Genomic DNA, 20865 nt, shown 5'->3' on the forward strand with positions numbered 1-20865 from the left:
GAGCAGCAGCTCAGGCATTTTGTGCCACATTGTTCTGCTGTCTGGACCCTGTCCCTGGAGGAAGCTGGATATGTATGTCCTTTAACGTTCCTTCCCACCACACCCCCAGCCCAGCTGAGGTGATTTCCCCTGGGATTCCTCATTAGTGAAAACGTCTCCAGGGAGATGAGAAGGGCTGGAAAACTAAGAGTGATGAACCAATGCACTTGATGACGGTCAACAACAACAAATCCGCCATCAGTTACAATGCACGATATGCACGATCCAAACGTGTTCAGGATTCTCACGAGGTAATTAGCAGTGAAAGCTCTTGATACAACCTGTTTCATGAGGTGAAAGGTAAAAAACAGGTGCCAGTTTTCCCACCAGGCCACACACTCACACACCAAGTTCTGCAAAGGGTTCTTTGGTGGCACCAACACCTCAGGGCTTCCTGAGACTGAGAGCAGACACCTTCTCAGGGGCTACTTTACCCAGCAATCCACCTGTGTCAAGAATGATCTCTGCTCAATTGCCAGGACCAGAAGTGGTGACCACTAAGCTGTGAAAACTGTACTGTTTGCATAAGTCCCATAGCACTGTTGGGAGACCTGGGAAGCATGTGGAAGGCTGCCTGGCACGTTTGCCAAATCAATACCCCTTAACTATCATTACCAGTCTTTAAATCCTGTGTCGATTTTTGATTGTAAGGTAAAATTACCCCAAGTTGAACACTGCTCAAAATGGTGATGATAGCCCCTTCTGGGTGTTCAGAGGTGGTGGTAGGCTCACATAAGTCCAAGATGCAGTCACAGAAATCTAAATGTTAGCCTGTGGCCAAAGGGGTAAATGAAGGAGAGAAGGGCGGAGGAGCTATAATGGAGACAAAGGGACACGAAGTATGGGCAGACAGGACAGTGCACTTCTGGTCACGTTTCCACAGTCAACCCCATCCTTGCACTCCCCTTCCTGTGTCATACATGTTGCTCTGTGTGGCTGACCTCTAGTTGCTTACTGATGGACAGGACACTGTATGTCCCCTTGCTGGGACAGAACGCCAAGTCTTTTCTCAAGAATATAAAAGTTTTGTTGGAAAAAACACACAAAACTTCCTTATGTGCTCTGTATGAAATACATTTTAACCAATGAAAATAATACAAGAATCATAAACTGTGCCTCTTGTGTGTGTAATTATTGATGGAAACTTTCAAAGCCCTTCCCTAGCTATGACTTGTTCCAGAGTCCACAGTAGGTGGAATCTCCCAAAATTCTAGGTGACATTTCTCCCTCCCTCCTCATAATACCTTCAGCTCTGAAAACCACCAGTGACACAGGGGTGATGATATGTGTTGGGGGCAGGAGACAGGGTACAATCTACAGAGAACACAGGACACATGGAGATGAATTATAAAACTTTATTGGCTTGTTAAAGAAATGGATGAATCCAGCAAGTACATTTATAGTCTAGCCACATTGTTAAAACAGCACTTAAAAGTAAAATCTTTTAAAAATGAGATGCATTGTTTACAGGAAATGTGGAAACGAGTCTTGAAAACCCAGAATATTATAGGAAAAAAATAGCATGAAAATGAGTCACAGGCAGCCTCTGGATCCCAGCAAACGGATTTGAACCTGATAGTGGTGAAACTCAGGGACATGTCTTTCTTGGGCATCTCTTGCCGCTTCATATTTGTTTGTAAGACAGTTCATAAATGCATTGGCTAAAGTAAGTTGTGGGGAGGAGCGGGGAGGACTCTGGTTCTTTACTTTGCTTCTTAGGCATTTCCCCCAAGAAAACGAAGCCTTCGCACACAGACTGGTTTGTAGGGTAGGGCAGGTGCTGCTTCAATATTACTAGCTGCCCTGAGCTGTGAGTCCAGATTGAATGCAGAGTGAATGGTCTTACATCATGTCGCAAGAGCTGGGAGGTCTCTTTGTCCCATCACCAGAACAAGAGAAAAGTGGCTATCCACACTGGGAAGCTGCCTCTGCGGCAATAATTGTCATATAACTTTCCGGGCTGGAAATTCTGTCAAACGAATTTCAACCTGGCAGCACTCACCCCAGAGCAATTTAAATTCAGGAGAGTCCTCCGCTGTCCCAGGTGTCCTTAGGTTAACCTGACAGAGTGCCAAGTATTGAGGGTAGATGTGTGCATGGGGCAGCGTGGTCTTAGCAGCAACTCCTGTACCAGATTCCTGGGAGTCATCTGAGCTACAGGATCCCAGGAGCTCTGTCATCATAAAACAGAATGGCTGCACAGCCCACACAGCCGGGGCAGCCGCCTCCTGAGCTCCCCTTCACCAGAGCCCTCCCCATGAATCTAGAGTCTAGACCAAACAAGATGAAGTGAGCTTCAATTAGCGTGTTAGAGAACGAGATCAAAACACAGGGAGGAATTCTAGACGGCACTGTCAAGCAGGTGGAGGTGTGAATCACCCCTCACAGAGGAGAGTCAGCACAGGATTGAGAGTCTAGCTCGCAATGGAAAAAAGTTGAGTGTGTTATAATTATGCAAAGCAGCCAATAAAACCAGAAAACATTCTCAGTTTATCATGGGGACAGTTTAGAAAGGTGGAAGGGTAGCAGGAGAAAGGAAGTGCCCTGTGTCCTGTCCCCTCTCACAGCCAGCATTCCCGGAAACTGCATCCAGCCACTTGTCCCCTCAGTTACTTACTCCACACCTCTGTGTAAGTGTAGTCTCTGAGGACAGGCTTCAAGGCTCTAGCTATTCTGAGCTTAATGCAGGATCCAAAAGAGTGAGAGGCCGAGGCCGAATGTGCAGTTGTTCCGTGCTGTGGGGTGGGGCTGGGAAGTGGAAGGGAGAATTCCGGAACTTGTTCTCTCTAATGTGTACTGAGGTGTATGTCTCCTGCTGAGATACAGCCCTTCTGCAGCCTATGACTGTCTGGAGGCTGGCTGTTGTCACACCTCAAGCTGATACCTTGTGATATCAGTAGGCATTTCTTACTCCATCTCAGCTGCATAAGGGCCTCAGAGACCCCATCCATGGTGGGCCAACAAGCTGTGGTACCATGTTTCTTTGAGGTGATGTGCCTGCTTCCTAGTACCAAGGGCCATATTAAGTCCACTAAGGACCCCATGAAGATGGGTGTGCACTCTCTCATCTCATCCTGCTCCCTTGAGAGGCCAGAAGTTGGGATTTGTATCAGATAAAGCAGAGGGAGGGGCTTACTCAGATGCCTCTGCACTTGGAGGATGGTGAGAAGTCACTGCTGTGAGAACAGCCCAGAAAGGTGACAGGCCTGAGGTCTCAGCTAGATAGGAGTCACAGGGTGACAGACAGGTGTGCATCTCAGGGCTGCTGAAGTCCATATCACAACTTGCTGAATGCAGCCATCAGTGGTAGGCAGGGAGAAAGTGAGTTTGCAGGGAAAGACAGACAGCTATAGGGCGGAACAACGAATGAACGATTCTGTCGAAGACAGAAGGAACCAGCTGCAGCCCACAGGCAGGCTTTGTTGGCCTACATAATGTTTTAAAAATAACTGAGCCAACTTTTTAAAAATAGGGGTGTTTCACATAAAAATCCAGGTTTCACATCTTCCTCAAAGAATGAGAAGACTTGGGATCTTGGGTCCTTGCTCTCTGGGACATGGCTGGCTGGGCTGGGTGACAGCTGCCCCTGGGGCAGCAGGTGTTGGCTCACCCAGACCAGCATGAGCATGTAGACTTGCCTGGCACTGCAATGTCTAATTCCTGCCAGAGAGCCACAGACCTAATTCCAGTAAAAATGCCCCCTCTCCCTTCCTAACTCTGTGAAAATAAAACACACACCATTTGTGAGTCCCCAAAGAGCAGATTTCTTCTAGGACTCCAAAAAAGCCAAGGATAAAAGGAAATGTATAGAAAAGAAAGGCTGTGTTACTGATGGCAGTCTTCAGGGGTTAAAAGAAGAAAAAGCAAAGAACACAGGGGCCACATGAAACAGTTTTCTAATAGTCTGCTGCTTTTGTTAGTCCCTGGAAGATGTCAGTGATCTTTGATATATTAAATCGCCTTATCTGTCCACTTCTTTACATCTTAAAACAAAAAAAATTACCCTGCATTCCTCCCAGCTGCTCACTGAAATGATTGTCTTTTTTTTTTTTTCCTTTCTGGTCTGAGAAACTTACAAAATAATCTTTAAATAATCCATCACCTTCTTATGGCTCCATGGAATACCATAAAAGTTTAAGAGGTTTTTGTTGTTGTTTTGTTTTGTGGGTGCCAAATGATGATATTTAAGAGTGTTTGCCACAGGGAGGCCCTGCCTGGCTGGCAGTTTGAATTTCATTTTCCTTTCAGGGGTCAAGATCTCTGCTATTACCTGACCTCTTTGTAAGTCAACACCTTTGAGAAAGACAGAAATCTTAGTCCTGACAGGAGCTGTCACTCAGCGGAAGGGAGCTGGGTGATGGGAATGCAAGGACTCTGAGCCCTCCTTGTGCTGAGACCCACCATGTGCCTGGAGACAGAGCCTGTGAGACCCTATGGGAGTGACTGGTCCTCTTCAGACACAGGCATGGATGGCCAAGGCAAATGCTGTAATCCACAGAAATGCAAAAGGCTTGAGTCCAGCAATACCGTAGTGTAAAATACCACAGTATTTGCCTTAGATCAAGTGGGACCTAAGTGGATTCTGGTTTATTAAGATTGATGCCGTGCTTACAGAGGATTCAAAACAGTTCCCAAACATGCTGGGTTGTTAAAAGAAAAACCTGTAAATCCTTAAAGATAAATTACTCTTTAAAGGGGGGAATGTTAATAAGTTTCCACTTCAGCCATGCTCTATATGTGCATGTGTAATAAGGCTGAGTGTGGATTTTGAACGAAATGTCCCAGCCTGGCTCTGAAGGGGACCTAAAAAGAAAGGCGTGTGGAGGGGGTGGACAAAGCTGCTGCCTGGTACAGATGGGACAGAACCCACAAAGGCCACTGTGGTGAAAAGTGAATGAAAGCAGGGTCTGGAGGTCAGATAAAGTGGGGCATAGCTTGGGGCAGCAGCGATTGGTAGCTAGAAGGCTGCTCTCTCAGCACCTAGGAAGGCCACTTTAAAGCACATATTCATTAGCAACCTGCCGCCTCTTTGCTGCTGGGGTCAGGACAAGCTTTCCTGGCCATGAAAACCCAGCAGTAGGGCAGCATGCTCCTGGGGACTATCCTTAGACCGTGCTCTCCTGCTCACAGCGGGCCAGCCGTTCTGCTTGCAAGCCTATTCACACTAGAACACTGCAGTTCTGTAATGCAAACAGCAGGAGATGTGAGGGCCCGCTCACTAGGCAAGCTTCTAAAAGGCAGGTGGTTCACAGAGGGCAATGAAAAGGGTCAACATTATAATTCCCTATATGCATATATTCTACCATTATTTATTCTCAGACCATGATTAATCTAAATTCACATCCCTGACCACACAGCCACTGCTGCTGCTGCTCAATTCTGCTAGCCGGTGGACTTTAAGGCAACCGTTAGCATTATGTACTCTAACACCTAAGCTAAAAGTTTGGATCTTTGCTGCCAGCAAAACAAAGAACCTTTTAATGACACCACAGAGTCCCCAGAGCGGTGGTGTGTGCACCTATAACTCCTTTCGTCACTAAGGCTGTAGGAAGAAATCACGGCAGTCAGTAAGGATTAGAGGCAGAAGATGTTGCTGAAATAAGTGTTATGTGTGGATTAGACTTGTAGTGTACACTTAGACGTAGCTATGACTTTAGATAAATAGATGCATAGTTTTTAAATTTGCAAATCACCTTTAATAAACAGAAGCAATTAATGTCAGCACATTTCCAGTATAGTCAAACAGTACGCCTTTCTGAAGAGAGGCGTAATCCAATGAGATTTCACTTCGACTCTACATTTGAACTACTGTAAGAACAGAAGGTGAATCTAAGTGTGTTCTTCCACTAGCTGCCTGAGACCTGCCTCTGCCTTGGTGTTCCTCAGTCACAGCTTACAACAAGCAGGCTGCAGACATCCTCGGAGAATAGCCCATGTCCACCAGACACCCCCAAATAAGCGGTACTTCCTGGGATAAGCAACAGCGGTCCCAGGAGTCCGCCTAGAAGGCGTCAAGCACGCACCACAGCCCGCCTCTGTCTTTTCCTTACTCCAGCTACCCATCCAGTGGGATCTTATGAAACAAAACAAAACCTAAAAGAAACACAAAATGAAACATAAGTCATGCTCAAAAGAAAATCAACAGAAATCCACATGCAAACACAGTCACTTTAAAAAGAACATAATACATCAAAATAAAACACAATGTGGAAGGTGCTTTCAAACGCAAGGCAATACATACTAACCACACAAATTGTGATAATATGGGCATCACATTATTGAGCAACTTAGTTTTAAACTCAAAACCAATTTACATGATACATAAAATGTAAGAAAGCAATGGAAAAGATTTCTGCACACAGATCCACCCATATTTCTATCAGACATTTTCAGTTTAACAAAAGGGGGCAAATCTGAACACAACATAAACAACCCTTGGAGAATTCATAAGTATTTTCTTATGAGAGCAATTGGATTCAGCAACAAGTATCTATTCAGCAACAACAACTTCAATTCTCTTTACTTTCCTAATTTCATCAAACTATTTCTAAGTAATTGACTCATTATCCAATAACTGAGTCAAAGCCTGGTTGACAATACAACAATCTAGATATTTTTCTCAGGAATTCTAATATTACCTAAATTTAAGTATTCACCATATTATACATATGATATACATATATATATATATATATATATATGTAATGCCCATTATATTACTTAATACATAGCATTGGAGCATGCAGAACATTGCATATCATGTATATATTATATTATTATTCATATATATCATATATTCATAGATATATGCATATATTACATATGCCATACATTTTTATCTAATAGAGAGCAATGACTGAACACAGATGAAAACATCAACTCTATACCAGACGATACAAGATAAGAAAGGTGGGGTTCCTTGACTTCAAACACCTCATTGCCCTACAGATGAAAGAAGAGCATGTACAGTATTTTTATAAGCCAGTGTCCTCCATGCCAGGTTCTCTTCTAACACTGTGCTCCAATTATCCTGTTGAGTTTTCCAACCAGGCCAATAAGACAGTTCTGCTATCATGCCCTCTTTACTGACGAGGAAACTGAGACCTAGAGAGCTAAGCAATGTACCCAAGGCCCTACAGCATCCTGTGTGCAGTTCCAACCCAGCCCAGGAAGCCCTTACACCACCGTGTAAGAAAGAGACAATGGTACAGGTTCTTTCTGAACATGGCTGTGGGAATTCATCAGGAACATCTAGCGAATTCTGTGTTGTCATTTTAATGAATCCTCACCAGATTCCCAAGGGGCAAAGTAGATGGCACCTCACTAGAGGCCCTCAAGGTATTTTTAAACTCATCACTGACAGAATCCTTCAAGACACTCCATTCTCCTCTAGCAGGTGTCTGGTCTGGCCAAGTGCAGGGTCAGCTGTCTCCAGGACAGTAACCACCACCACGGTGTGTAGCATTGTTTACAATAATGTTGAGGAGTCTACAGTGCTTATTTCCTGTGGCATTCATTGTCCCTGCCTTTCTAGTGGAGAAAGGACTGGGTACCGGCGTCAAGTGTCACACATAGGTTTAATCATTGCCACCCTGAGAAGTTAGGGAATAGTCTAAGATGATAGTTAGTTCTACTTCCTACAAGACTAGGGTTTTTCTTCTACTAGTTTTGTCTCCAGGCAAACACTAATGAAGGGCCGTTAGGAGTAAACTATGGCCCAGAGTGTGAGCTGGCCAACTGGCAGGCCAACTCCTCAGTTACTCCTGCAGATCTGCAGAGGGAAGCTCTTGAATTCCTTCCCACTGAAACAACAGGATTAATATAAGGAGTCAGGCTTGCCAACGAAAACAGGAGAAACCGGATGGTGGAAATAGAAGACTTTATCCCCCAATTTTAAAAAAAGGTTGTTGATTCAAGGTACTCATTCTCCCAAACATTCAATGCAGGAGGGCACTCAATAAAAACCCAGCAGCACAGGCTGCCAGTGTAGTCTTTCCTTTCTGTGCATTTATGACACAGAAACTCAAGAGTTTGCCACCACCAGAGTGTTTGCCACAAGAGCCAAACCACTTTTCCTTTGCTTCTATTTGTCATTTTACTGACCAAACCTCTCCCTGGTCATGGAGTATGACCATTGGAAATCAGAAGTCACTCCTCTAGATGCCACCTCTATTCACTGTCATTTGCTCAGACCTCAGCTTCCTTTGCCCCAGCTGCTCACCCTGAAGCAACCTCTCTGGTCTTCTGCTTCCTTTGGGGGTGTTCTTCACACACAACAAAGGAGATTCAATCCATACTCCCATGAAGTAAAAAGAAGTGAAGTGGGTACCAGCCTGCTATGATAATGAGCCATGAGCAGGGTCTCAGGCGCTGATTGCCATCACCCCATACTCCAAAACTGCAGGTCAGTCTCCCCTTTCTCATTCATTCACTGTTGACAGACTGAAGAGATTCTACCAAATATCGCAAAATTGGTTTTATATAGAGTTGATCTTTATAGGAAACATGCCTTCCTTTCTAAGGGCCGACAACAAGGAAGAGGTCCAGTGTACCCATCAGGAGCCCCCGACTTCTACCCTCTCATGTTTAGAAAAAAAAAAACTCAAGAAAGGAACCTCAAGATGATATGAAACAATAGATGATTATTTTCTTCCAGCGAGGGGGAAAGTTTTTAGACCACAACAAATGGCTGAACATCTTGTGGGTTTAGCAGCCAAACGAGCTGTCTAGCTTTTGAGCCCGAAATATAGATATTTTGACAATGTGACATTCTGAAGCATTTGCAGCATTCCCATGGTGCATGGTGGTTACCACGAAATCAGCCCCTCCACCAAAAACAACTCCAAGGAAACTTTGTCAGCGCTGTGTAGACTAGCAGCACTAATGGGTAAGAGCAAAGCGGCATCCATCTCAGAAGTAAGGGCAGAGCTGGAAGAAGAGAAATGGACAAGGCAGATAGACCCTAGCATCCAACCTCTGCTGTTTGCTGATTTAGAATCGGCCCCTTGGTCTCATCAAAAGGAAGGGCTGGAGAAGGCTTTGGAAGGCCAGCAAAGTACTCTGCTTTTTTGCCATTGGCTCCCAACCCACTTAGATATATTCATAGTCAGGCGTGTACACATGTTCCTCCTATTACTCAGAAGCAATCAGCCATAAAATGGCAAGGATCTGCAGTACATTTAAATCAACTGCAATTTATCCAGAGCAAAAAGGAAAAGTGCTGAGTCCAGAGGAAGCAGAGGGAATGGAAGAAAGCCCCAGCTGCCACCTCAAATTGCAAATCTTGCCACAGTTGTCATTTGGGGAGTTTAAGCAGAAAACTACCAACTTGGGCATTGTGAATGTGGCCACATGGTGGGAGTGAGTGTCCCATACCACCTATGAGGGGAGAGCTGAAGTCCAGACATAGAAGCTCTAGATCATTGGACCATCTTTTATAAAGGCACCAAGAAATTTCTCTGTATACATTAGGGACCTAGTGTCTTCTCTGAGCTCAACCCAGAAGGTGCTTACACAACCTTTAAACATACTTTTGCTTCCTAATAATGGCAGACTTTATCCATATGTCAAGTCTTCTTCAGAGAGTTCCTTCCACCAAGATCCTTCTGGATGCCTCAACTATGCTTCATATTCTGCACAGACAATCTTCCCAGTTCACTCAACTCATAACTCTTGACCTATTCTCCCACTCATGTCACTTTTTGCACTTCTGAAGTCTTGTATTTGTTTTGACTTGTCCACATGCCAGGCTGCCTCCCACAGAAGGGCAGTGAAAGAGAAGTTCCACATCTCCTATGTCGGACACTACATCACACAAGTGCCTGTGGGTGGACACATTGTGATTCAGCACAGTGCTGTGTGAACTTTGAGCTGCACTCAACTGCATAGCAAGGAGTCAGTGAGTCAACTGCATAGCCAAGGAGTCAGTGTGTCAACTGCACAGCCAAGGAGTCACTGTGCTCAACTACACAGCCAAGGAGTCACTGTGCTCAACTACACAGCCAAGGAGTCATTGTGCTCAACTACACAGCCAAGGAGTCAGTGAGTCAACTGCACAGCAGGGAGTCACTGTGCTCAACTGCATAGCCACGGAGTCAGTAAATCAACTGCACAGCCAAGGAGTCAGTGAACTCAACTGCACAGCCAAGGAGTCAGTGTGTCAACTGCACAGCCAAGGAGTCAGTGAGTCAACTGCACAGCCAAGGAGTCACTGTGCTCAACTGCACAGCCAAGGAGTCAGTGAACTCAACTGCACAGCCAAGGAGTCAGTGAATCAACTGCACAGCCAAGGAGTCACTGTGCTCAACTGCACAGCCAAGGAGTCAGTGTGTCAACTGCACAGTCAAGGAGTCAGTGTGTCAACTGCACAGCCAAGGAGTCAGTGAGTCAACTGCACAACTGAGCAGGAAAGGACAGTTGTAGTGTAATACACATTCTACTGTTCTTCTTGGTTGCCTGGTTTTGTGGTTTGAAAGAAAATAGCCCCCAAATGGAGCAGCACTATTAGGAGGTGTGGCCTTATTAGAGGAAGTGTGTCACTGTGGGGGCAGGTTTTGAGGTCCCTTTTGTTCAAGTTATCCTCAGTGTGACTTTTAGTTCGACTTCCTGTTCAGTTACTCCATGCTGCCTACATGCTGCCATGCTCCCCATCATGATGAAAATGAACTGAATGTCTGAAACTGTAAGCAAGCCACCCCACTAAATGTTTTCTTTATAAGAGTTGCCGTGGTATTGGTATCTTTTCACAGCAATAAAAACCTGAACTAAGACACCTGGGTACTTTCTTTCATTCTTAAGCATCGGACACAAAATTCTTCTGTGGTCAGAAGATATTGAAGCCTCAGAGCTGGGCACATGTTCCTAGTGGAACAGCTCCCAAGGAAAATATGCTGGCCTTGGTTTATTCTAATCCTCACATTAACCTACATGACTGTGTGTGGGAGTGACCCTGAGGAAAGAAACCACTGTCCAGCTAGAGATAAAAAAAAAAATAGTGACCCATGACTGAGGATTCTCAGCAAGAAAGAAGTCTGGTTTGATTATGCAAAATTAAGTAAAGTTATGAGATGAAAATTAAAGTAAGAAACAGAAAGTTCTTGGCAAAGTAAGACTACAGGAGGAAAGCCAAATTGGTTGCACAACTCAAACTCAATGGTTCTAAGGAGGTTGTAGCCTCATCAGAAGGGCCTCATGACAAGTGTCAAAGCATGCAGCAAAATTTCATAAAGGATGGACAGCACAGTTAGAGACAGGTACTGTCACCCTGATTCACCAAATCACCCACAAATTGCCTTAAGTGGACTAGAAAAGAGGAAGAAAAGAGAGGTACTCAAAATGTTCCACAATGGCCAAACAGAGATGCTCAGGTCAACGTAGCCTTTTGTGGAGTGCGAATAGCCTTCTCAGTCTCAATACACATATACAAATTTCCCTCTATATCCCAGGGACATTGGGTACCCTAGGATATCCATGTATATCCATGGATACAAATGTCCTCGGACACTCCAGCCCCTGTATAAAACAGTATACTACTTACATATAATCTGTGCCCACTGTTCTGTATGCTTAAATTATCTCTAGTTAGCTGACAATACCAATGCAACATAACAACCTTCAAATTGTAGCTTTGCTGTATTTTTGAGAGGACAATAACAAGAAAAAAATCACCCATATTTTGTACAAACTCATTCTTCTTCCTAAAGTATTATTGATCCACAATGAAAACCACCAGGATACAGGGATCAAATGTCGCCACTGCTGCTGTCCCCAGGGCTTTTGTGCCTTTACTGGATTTTACCAAAATATCCCAGCCAGTGGGTTATTATAAAATGTGAAGTTATGCAGGAGGGGAATGATGCCAGTCCTCACACCCAGTGAGAATATAACTGCATAAAATCTATTAAGATCCTCATACATGCGTCAAGCAGTTTGGCTCTGCCCACTTGTGTCTACAGCTGTGAACCACAAGCCACAGTAGATGCAGGAATGAATTTCCAGAGAAGCAAATAATATATCCAATGTACAAAATAAGAAAGTGTTCAGGAAAAAACAGTGCCTGTCTGAGGATGAAAACAGTTACTGTGGTGGAGATGAAAATCGGGAGATGGAGGGAGAAAGGTGGTGGAGGAGGGAGAGGAACCAGAACATAGCGATCACCATTGGTGGACTGCAGCAGCCGAAAGCGAGTTCAATGTGAGCACATGTCCTAAGCAGAGGGACCACAGGCTCCAAAATGGGAATACAAACCCAGGTCCAAGCTCAAACTGACCCCAAGAGGAGGAGAATGAGTAGAAATGAGATTCTCACTCACACTGGGCACCACAAACAGCAGTTCAGGGTCCAGGGACTTCTGTGCTTGGGAATATTGTCCTCTTGCTAAGAAAGTGACTACCAGGGACTTTTGTGGGAGTCATGTCCCTACTTATTGCTACAGCCCAACAGTCACATCTCTGGTGGTCTTAGCTGACCTAGGAAAGGTCACACGCACATCCTCACTTGGATAAAATAAGATAGCTTATGAATCCAATCTCCATTAAAGCTAGCTAAATGGAAAAGATGATGAAACTTTAGTCGGGCACCAAGAATTCCAGAACACAAAAACAAAGACAGGATTGATCTGTCCCATGAACTGATTATAAGTAGCACAAGTTACCCAATATGCCACAGGAGAGCAGGGGAGAGCAAATCCTCCTACTACTCAGAGCAATCTTGGAAACTATGTTGTCATTCCATGACCTGGAACTGACAAAGTGACACTATCTACATCCTTGTTCTGAGGACTGAGCTGTGGTTGGTATGGGCATCCCCAGGTCTGATGATGATATTAGCTTCCTGTGTGCTGATGCTATATGGAAGCTCCTTACTTTGTGTGCTCAACCCTCAAAAGCAAGAACACTAGCCATCCACTTCCCAGGGTCCCAGACCAAAGCAAGGCCACCAATCTGTTTCCTTGGCTGTTGGGCACTTGTTGAGAATGGAAAGGAGAAGAACTTCAAAGGTTCCTCTTGACCATCATCTTTATCCAGAGTTGATCTGCCTGAGCCCAAAGACAAAGGATGACGTAGAAAATGAGAGGTCCTGCAGTCAAGCACACCCTTTGTCTCTGGTGTATTCCTCAGAGAATATACTTATAAGATGGCCATCATCTCAGCTGCCACCAAGCTAGAACAAGACCCGAGTTGTGCTTCTCCACCAGAGGATTTGGCAGGGTTGTCATGGGATCATGCGACCCTCTATGCATACCTGAAGAAGGTTAGGAAGAAATGATGACCAACCTGTGCTTTGTCAGTCTATTGGGACTTAATGGCCGCCTGTGAGGAAAAACTGAAAGTCCCAGGTGAACCTGGGGAGGCATAGACAGCCCAGCCCCATGGCTGTTCCTTATTCCAGCAAGATATAGAAGGACAGAACCTTGCACTCATCATCCATCTGGACTATTCACTCATTTGTACCAATGAGAATCAGATTTGTGTTCTGAAGGCATTTCTCTCAGGAGGAACCCTTGGGATTCTGACCACACTCAGTCACTAGGCATGTTCCTTTGGCATAGCAGGTGGCCCATTTATGAAGCCTCATTAAACATCACCAGTGGGAAACTCAGACTCTAATGTGAACCAGGGCTGTAGCTCTACATTCAGACTGGGGGAGCCACAGGACTCCCAGCTTGGTTTAAACCAGAAGTCTCTGCTGCTAGGGACAATTCCTCAAAGGGCTCATTTGGAAGAAGCCCTTTACGCTGTTGTGTACCACCACAGGCTTCCTAGCACCCAGCAGCGTCTCCCAGCACTGGACACTGGCCAGCCTCAGCGGCTTCGCAGGGCAGCATCCCCTTCTGAAAGGCAGGGAAGATTCTCCACTCCCCTCCTCCTTTGTGCTAGAACACAGGGTCCCTTCTTAAGTCTTGGATGTCATTATTATGTGGAGAAAACTCTGGTTATTAAGAGCACACTACACGCACCACATGTATACATATGCATATAGACACACACATGCACACAGAGTCACACATACATACACAAATACACAAATATACACATTCATACATACATACAAATGTACATGCATACACACACAAACCCCAATACATGCATACACATACATACACACAAACACACATGCATACACATACATACACACAAACACACATGTACACATAATATATACTCACAAATACACATATAAACACATAAATGCACACATGTGTACACACAAACACATACATACACATATATAGACACTCAGACTTTTTTGTTTTGTTTATTTTTGTGTGCGTCTGTGATGTGTGTACGTGTGCATATCACACACAGCACATGTGTGGAGGTCAAAAGACAGCTCTGTGGAGTCAGTTCTCTTCTCCTTTCACATGGCTTCTGGGAGTTAAACTTGGGTCACCAGGCTTGCGTGGCAACCCTACCTGCTGAGCTTCCCTGTGTCTTGATGGCTGGAACTAATATGAGAGTCACAGCTGCCAACGCCCATTCCGGCTCCTGTGTCGCCGAGTAGCTGGTGTTACCGCTGTTGCTGTTCAGAAGGAGACAAAGGCTTCCGAATGTCAAATTCCCCTCTTACTTCAGTGGTGGGGAAGGAGTCAGTGTGGCCCCTGGCAGGTCAACTCTGCTCCACACCTGTGAGGCTTCAGGCAGCACAGATTGGACGAGATGGGTCATATAAGGAGAAGGAAAGCCACCATGAAGTTGGAAAGGGCGTAGGGTGAAGGTGGATCTAGGAGGAGCTGGGGAGAAGTCATGAGAATACGATGGAAGCACACTGACTACATGTGGGAAATTCCTAAAGAATTAATAAAAATACCAGTTAAAATAATCAGAGCCAAGCATGGTGGCACACAGCCCTTGGGAGCAGGTGTATATCTGTAGTTCAAGGCCAGTCAGGGCTACCTAATGAGACCCTGTCTCAAATGGAGTAGAGGCTGGAGAGATGTCTCAGCAGTTAAGAACACTGGCTTTTCTTGCAGAGGACCCAGGTTCAATTCCTAGTACTCACATAGCATCTCACAGCCATTTCCACATACACGGTGCATAGACACACATACAGGTAAAACCCTCAGCACATAAAGTAAAAGTAAATAAATCTAAAGAAAGGGGGGAGTGAAAGATGGGTCTATGTTAAACTAAGCGTATATATTTAAAAAAATATTAAGGAAGACAAATTGCCAGACTGGAACTCACAGATGACCTTGACCCATTTCTTCAACTACTGAGAATTCGGTCATCAAAGTGAACACCACTTTAAACCACTGGCGATGTTTTTAAAGCCTACACTGTTGGACTAGCCTTCACAAATGCTTGGCTCCTTCCTGGCCAGGAGCATCATGGGTATTTCTCTTTTGTTTTCTTTCCTGGGTTGCCCACACCTCTGTTTCTGTGTGTCTCTGTCTCCCAGTTCTGTACATATGGCTTTTCTCTCATCCCATCCTCTCTCTCTATTCTCATGTGGCTTGGAAGAATTAGGAGACCGGACAGCTGAGTGGGAGTCATGGCCAGATTTGGACTTTTCTTTAAAGAAGAGCTGCAATTTTAACTTTATTTATTGACTATTATTCTCCCCTGACACATTAGTAGAAGGAGGACCTTGTTGGCTTCATTCTACAGATTAAAATGTGAGGTCTCTGGAGGACTGAATTCATACTTTGATTTAATTGCATGTTCTCTCATTAACACAGCAATAAACCACACCCACAGGATGGGGGGGTAGAACACCTATATGTCTAGAAATAATTGTGTACAATTTAGCTTATCATTTTGGGTCAATTTTTTTTTCTTGAGCATCTTTCCTAAGACAAATGCCTTTGTTAACCCACCAAGAAAGCACTGTTTGGAGAGCCAAGGGGATCTACATATGGGTGAACCTGGACTTGCCATCAAGGTATCTTACTTAAAAGCCTAGGGAGCTGTCAGTGTGTTCCCAGGTTTATTCATGGGAAGAAAACTCCAAGCCTGCCTATGGCTGATAAGCTCAAATATTATAAATGACCTTCCCAACCACACTTTAAATCATAGGTCTAAATACACGCATTGATGTGAATGACGGAGGAAAATGCCACAGAAGAGAATTTTTCTCTAATTCAGAGTTTGTCCTCCTAAAAAGTCCAAACTGAGAGCAGAAATCCCCAGGGGCAAATGATGTGGGCTGTGCAGAGCCACTGCTGCCGAAGCTCAGGGTGGCCTTGACCCTCTTGCCTTGGCCTGGATCAGCAAGATGACTTTCCATGCCAAATGGCAGTTGCTGGCTGCAATGTCACTGCATTCAAATACTGGCAAGGGTGACGATTTCATATCTACAGGGAAAGTGCCTAAGAGCATTCTGTGGCTTTTGTTCCAATTCTAAGACCTCAGAAAAACATTTTTTCAAGGGATTTTGCAAAACCCCCAGTTTAAGGCTCTACTGTTCCACAGTTAAGAAAGAGACAGAGGTGATAATCATGAAACTAAATCTCAGTAGATTTTCTGTTTCCATTTTCCCTGGACACCAAACCAGCTGCCTAAAGGCAAAAAGAGAGCCCAGAGCATGTCCTCTCTCCCATCCATACCTACCCTGGTGCACTTAAGCCTACCAAGACCTCAACCTGAGCTGTAAGAACCCTGACTGCATTTACCAGGTAACTGCACCTAACTGACAGCCACAGAGCCCCTTCAGAAACTTCAGCAGATTTCTTGAGGGAGAAAGTAGATGTTCTGCTTTATAAACTGCATTAACACAAAATAAATTAATTAGAGACTTGCATGATATTGGACACAATGATCTGCTTGTTGCTGTATTTTCCAGGGGGAAACTATGACTTGATAAGAAGCCTAATTTGCTCTTAAGCCTAATTCCATCTCACCTCTTCCACCCCTGGATGAACTGAGAGATGTCCTGTTCCTATAACACAGCATGAAATATCAATTCCTCTATGAATGGGCTCATTCTCACAGCAAGAAGCTACAGAGTCTAAATGTCTCCATCATGCTGGAAAATTCACAAAATTCAAAAGGAAAAGTCACCGTTCTAACCCTCAGCACTACGGTTCCTGGCGGGCAGGCTGAGGCAACAGATGATTATCTAAATCCATCGCTTCATTTCCCAGAATGTGATGACAAAACTCACCTAGAGCTGAAATAGCCATCTGCCATGTCATTTGTTTGCTTGTTTGTTTTTAATTCTCAGAATTTAAAAATGGTATTGGCAGAGAAGGGTGATTTCACACAAATGACCCACTTTCCAACTTGCAGAGCCAGAACTATCATCCCACAAAATGTTGTCACCTGAGAGGAGCCTGAGCACAGAAGACGTCTGGAATGATCTTGATGGCATCACGTAGGATTTTGATAAATGAAAGAAGTTTCATTTTGATTTTCAAAAATGTCCATAGTTTCTAAGAATGACAGCTTAGACCTCCCAGGCTTGCTTCCGCTGATGCCTTTCAAGATGGACATAGGGTACTGTGCAAAAGCTTGTCTCATTGTGGGCAAGAAGCTGTGTGCTGAGAGCCTGGGCTTTGCTTGTTTTCAATTCAACCCCACGTTTACGTGCTGGAACTTAATCTTCCAATCTACTTGATGATGGGGCTTCCGGGGAACAACTAAAATTAAGTGAGGATTTGAGGGTGGTCCACCAACGGTGGCACTGGTGATTTATAGGAAGAGAGAGCGGCTCCTGCTAGTGTCCAAGTGCTATTTCACCATGCCACGCCCTCAACTATGGTACAAAGCAGCAGGGAAGTGAGACCAAGACAAGGCTAGTGCTGTGGCTTGACTCCCAGTCTCCAAATCATGAACTATGCTCAGAACCCACTTCTTTGTAAATAATGTGTTCTCAGGCAGACTCTGAAGACTCCAAGTACAATAACTGCAAAAGTTCAAGTGAAGTACCTCAGTTTCCCCACCTGGAGCTAATGGTAGTAATACATTTATGACCACTGTGACGATCAAAGGAGTTACTGAGCAGATAGCCTAGGGGGTGTCTGGTAGATAAGTGTGCTTAATAAACATGAGCCATTTCCACGTCTATGAATTCTTGTCTTACTCCCTGGACAGCTGATGTTAAATGCTCACCAAGCCTGCAAATGAATAATGATAAAGTGAATATGTCTGGCGCTGTAATGGCTATTCAATCCAGAGATGGGAGGGCACACCTGTGAGAGGTTATTTTTGCTTGGTTTGAAGTGGGTGAATCCACTTCTAGTCCAGACCTTTGAGGTAAAAAGACACACACATTTGATCCAGATTTTGAGGTAGGAAGACTTTATGGCCTTTAATCTGGGCCACACCTTCTGCTACAAGTCTCTATATAAGGACATGGAAGAAGGAAGCTTTTGCTCTTTGCCTACTTGATCTTGCTCTTGCTGGCAAGTCCATTCCTTCACTGGCATTGGAGCCTACTTCTTTGGGATTCCAGCATATACTGACGACCAGCTGAGCCAGCCAGCCCTGTGGACTGAGAAACTACTGGATTCTTGGACATTTTCTTATCACAGTCAGTCATTGTTGGATTAGCGGGACTGTAGCATGTAAATCATTCAATAAATTCCCTTTATGTATGCATAAAGAGAGATTCATTCTATAACTTTTGGTACTCTAGAGAACCCTGACTAATACAGACACCTTGGTCCGTAAGTACACCACATAGAAAAGACAATTCAGGACTGAGATCTTTTTACTTTATTTCTAAGATTTACTTATTTTACTTTATGCATCTGTTTTTGTCTGCATGTGTGTGCACTTCATGTGCAGTGCCCAGAGAGGCCAGGCAAGGGTTCAAAATGCCCCAGACCTGGAGCTACAGGCAGTTGTGAGCCACCATGTGGGTGCTGGGAACAGAACCAAACCTGGGTCCTTTCTAAGAGCAGCAAATGCTTCTCAACGCTGAGCAGTCTCTCCAGTCCCTAAGACCAAGATCTTGAGTGAAAAGGTCACAGAACCTAAACACTTGAAAGCATAGTCCATTTTATCCATCCAGTTGAAAAAGATGAGTTCCAGATGACTTGAGCAACTTGTCCAGGGGCACAGGGCCACCAAGGCTCAGATTTGGCCCTGCCATGCTGTTTACAAACTCATTACCGTAGAAAGGTCAGTGTGGTGAAAAGACATTTCTCACAGGGAGCTGAACAGAGGACAGGGTGGGGCCGGTTGTTTTCATATGAAAATCAGTGTTCTTGACAAAATTTACAAAGTGTCACTTAATTTCACTGACAGAATTAGGAGTGAAACCTTGGGCTATTACTAGGTATAGTGTTTTGAATGAGAATGAGAAGCGTCCCCCATAGCCTCATGCATTTGAACACTTGGCCCTCAGTGGTGCTGTTTGGGGAGGCTGTGGAACTTTTAGGAAGTGAGGCCTTGCTGGAAGAAATATGTCACTAGGAACAAACTTTGAGGGTTTTAGCCTCACACCACTTCCAGTTTGCCCTCTCTGCCTCCTGTTTTCAGTTGACGGTAATGATCCTTCAGCTTCTTGCTCTGGCTACCTGCTTCCATTTCCACCCCACCCCCGCCATTATGGACGCCTCCACTAGAACCTTAAGCCACAATAAACTTTCCTCTTTCTGCAAGTTGTTCTCAGTCATGGCATTTTATCACAGTGACAGGAAAGTAACTAATACACTAGGTCATGAGGCAATATCTTCATGAATGGGATTGGCACCCTATCCGAGTAGCCTATGAGTGTTCGTTTTCTCCTCTCACCATGGGAGGATGTCTACCAATTAGGAAACAGACCTTCTAGATAACTAACCTACAGCCACCATGATCTTGCATTTCCCAGCTTCTATACCCATAAGAAGACAATGTCTACTGTCAACAAGCCTTGTGGCCTGTGGTGTTTATTTATAGCTCTTTGAATTGCCTAAGACTGTCCAACCCAGAAGTTCTGAACCCACCGTAGACAAATTACTCACATATTTTACTTGACTTTTGAAAATGCTTAAATGTTTTGTTAATATATTGCATTGAACAGCCTGGTCACTCTTATGGGATCATCTATACTGGCTGCATAGGGGTTAGCAGACATTTTTTTGTAAAAGGACAAATGATGGATATGTTTCAGTTCCCCAGGCCACTGTTCCCTATCACGGTTGCCCATGTTCTGTCACAGCATGAAAGCAGACACAGAGAGCATGTATGGAACACACTGGTATATTGTAATAAAGCTTGTGTTCATGAAGAACACACAAAAAACTGGATTATGCCTGTGAGCTATAGTTTGTTAAAGTTTGAGGAATGCACTCATGTGCCCAATATCTTTCTTTTCCCACTCTTAGCTTCTTCTTGATGGACGCATTCACACTGTTTCAATATACTTATACTTATGATCAACTTGCAGTGGAGTCTAATTTATTCTGTACTAGAAAGAAAACCCAAGGTGAACTTATAAAACAACATTATGAAATACGTTTAAAGTAACACAGTTTTTATTACTTTCATATACATAAAGGAATCAAAATTAAGTCAATAAAACATCTCCAGTATGTTTTGGCAAGTAGGGGGTAATTCAGTCTTACCCAAAAGAAAAAGAACTCAAAATTATGTGATTCATCATTTGCGTTCATGAACTGTCTTCTAAAGTGATTAAAAAGTCGGTTCTTTTAGATGGTGAAATATGGTCACCATCACCTCATTGTGTTTCCACCATTAACTGACTTGAAAATTCCTTTGTTCATTGAAGATGCCCAAATAGTCCACCAAGCTAATTACATGCTAAATTAATGACCTGAATCAGCAAACTGCTAAACTTCCAGACAGGCTGAAAGCATTACCATCCTACGACTCCGTAAATGAACAACATCTTCTAAAGTAGCTACACCACTCTCCAGGGACTCCTACAGTAGTTCGG

At 44.2% G+C, this 20865-nt stretch overlaps 1 protein-coding gene across 9 annotated transcripts in view; it reads right to left on the reverse strand.

The window, feature by feature from the left end:
- The window catches only part of Ntrk2 (neurotrophic receptor tyrosine kinase 2), a 392209-nt gene that overhangs the window by 251392 nt on the left and 119952 nt on the right, over nt 1–20865 (reverse strand). The window contains exon 13 of one of the 9 annotated variants that reach the window (XM_052726809.1): nt 1381–6132. The exons of the other annotated variants lie outside the window; for them this stretch is intronic. Coding sequence (XP_052582769.1) covers nt 6095–6132 — 38 coding nt within the window. The 3' untranslated portion in view covers nt 1381–6094. Of the gene's footprint in view, nt 1–1380; nt 6133–20865 lie in introns of those variants that run through there. 9 annotated transcript variants of the gene reach the window in all.

Source organism: Peromyscus californicus, unplaced genomic scaffold (genome assembly GCF_007827085.1).
Source record: "Peromyscus californicus insignis strain IS unplaced genomic scaffold, ASM782708v3 Scaffold_8__1_contigs__length_139910024, whole genome shotgun sequence".
In the NCBI taxonomy this organism is placed as follows: domain Eukaryota; kingdom Metazoa; phylum Chordata; class Mammalia; order Rodentia; family Cricetidae; genus Peromyscus; species Peromyscus californicus.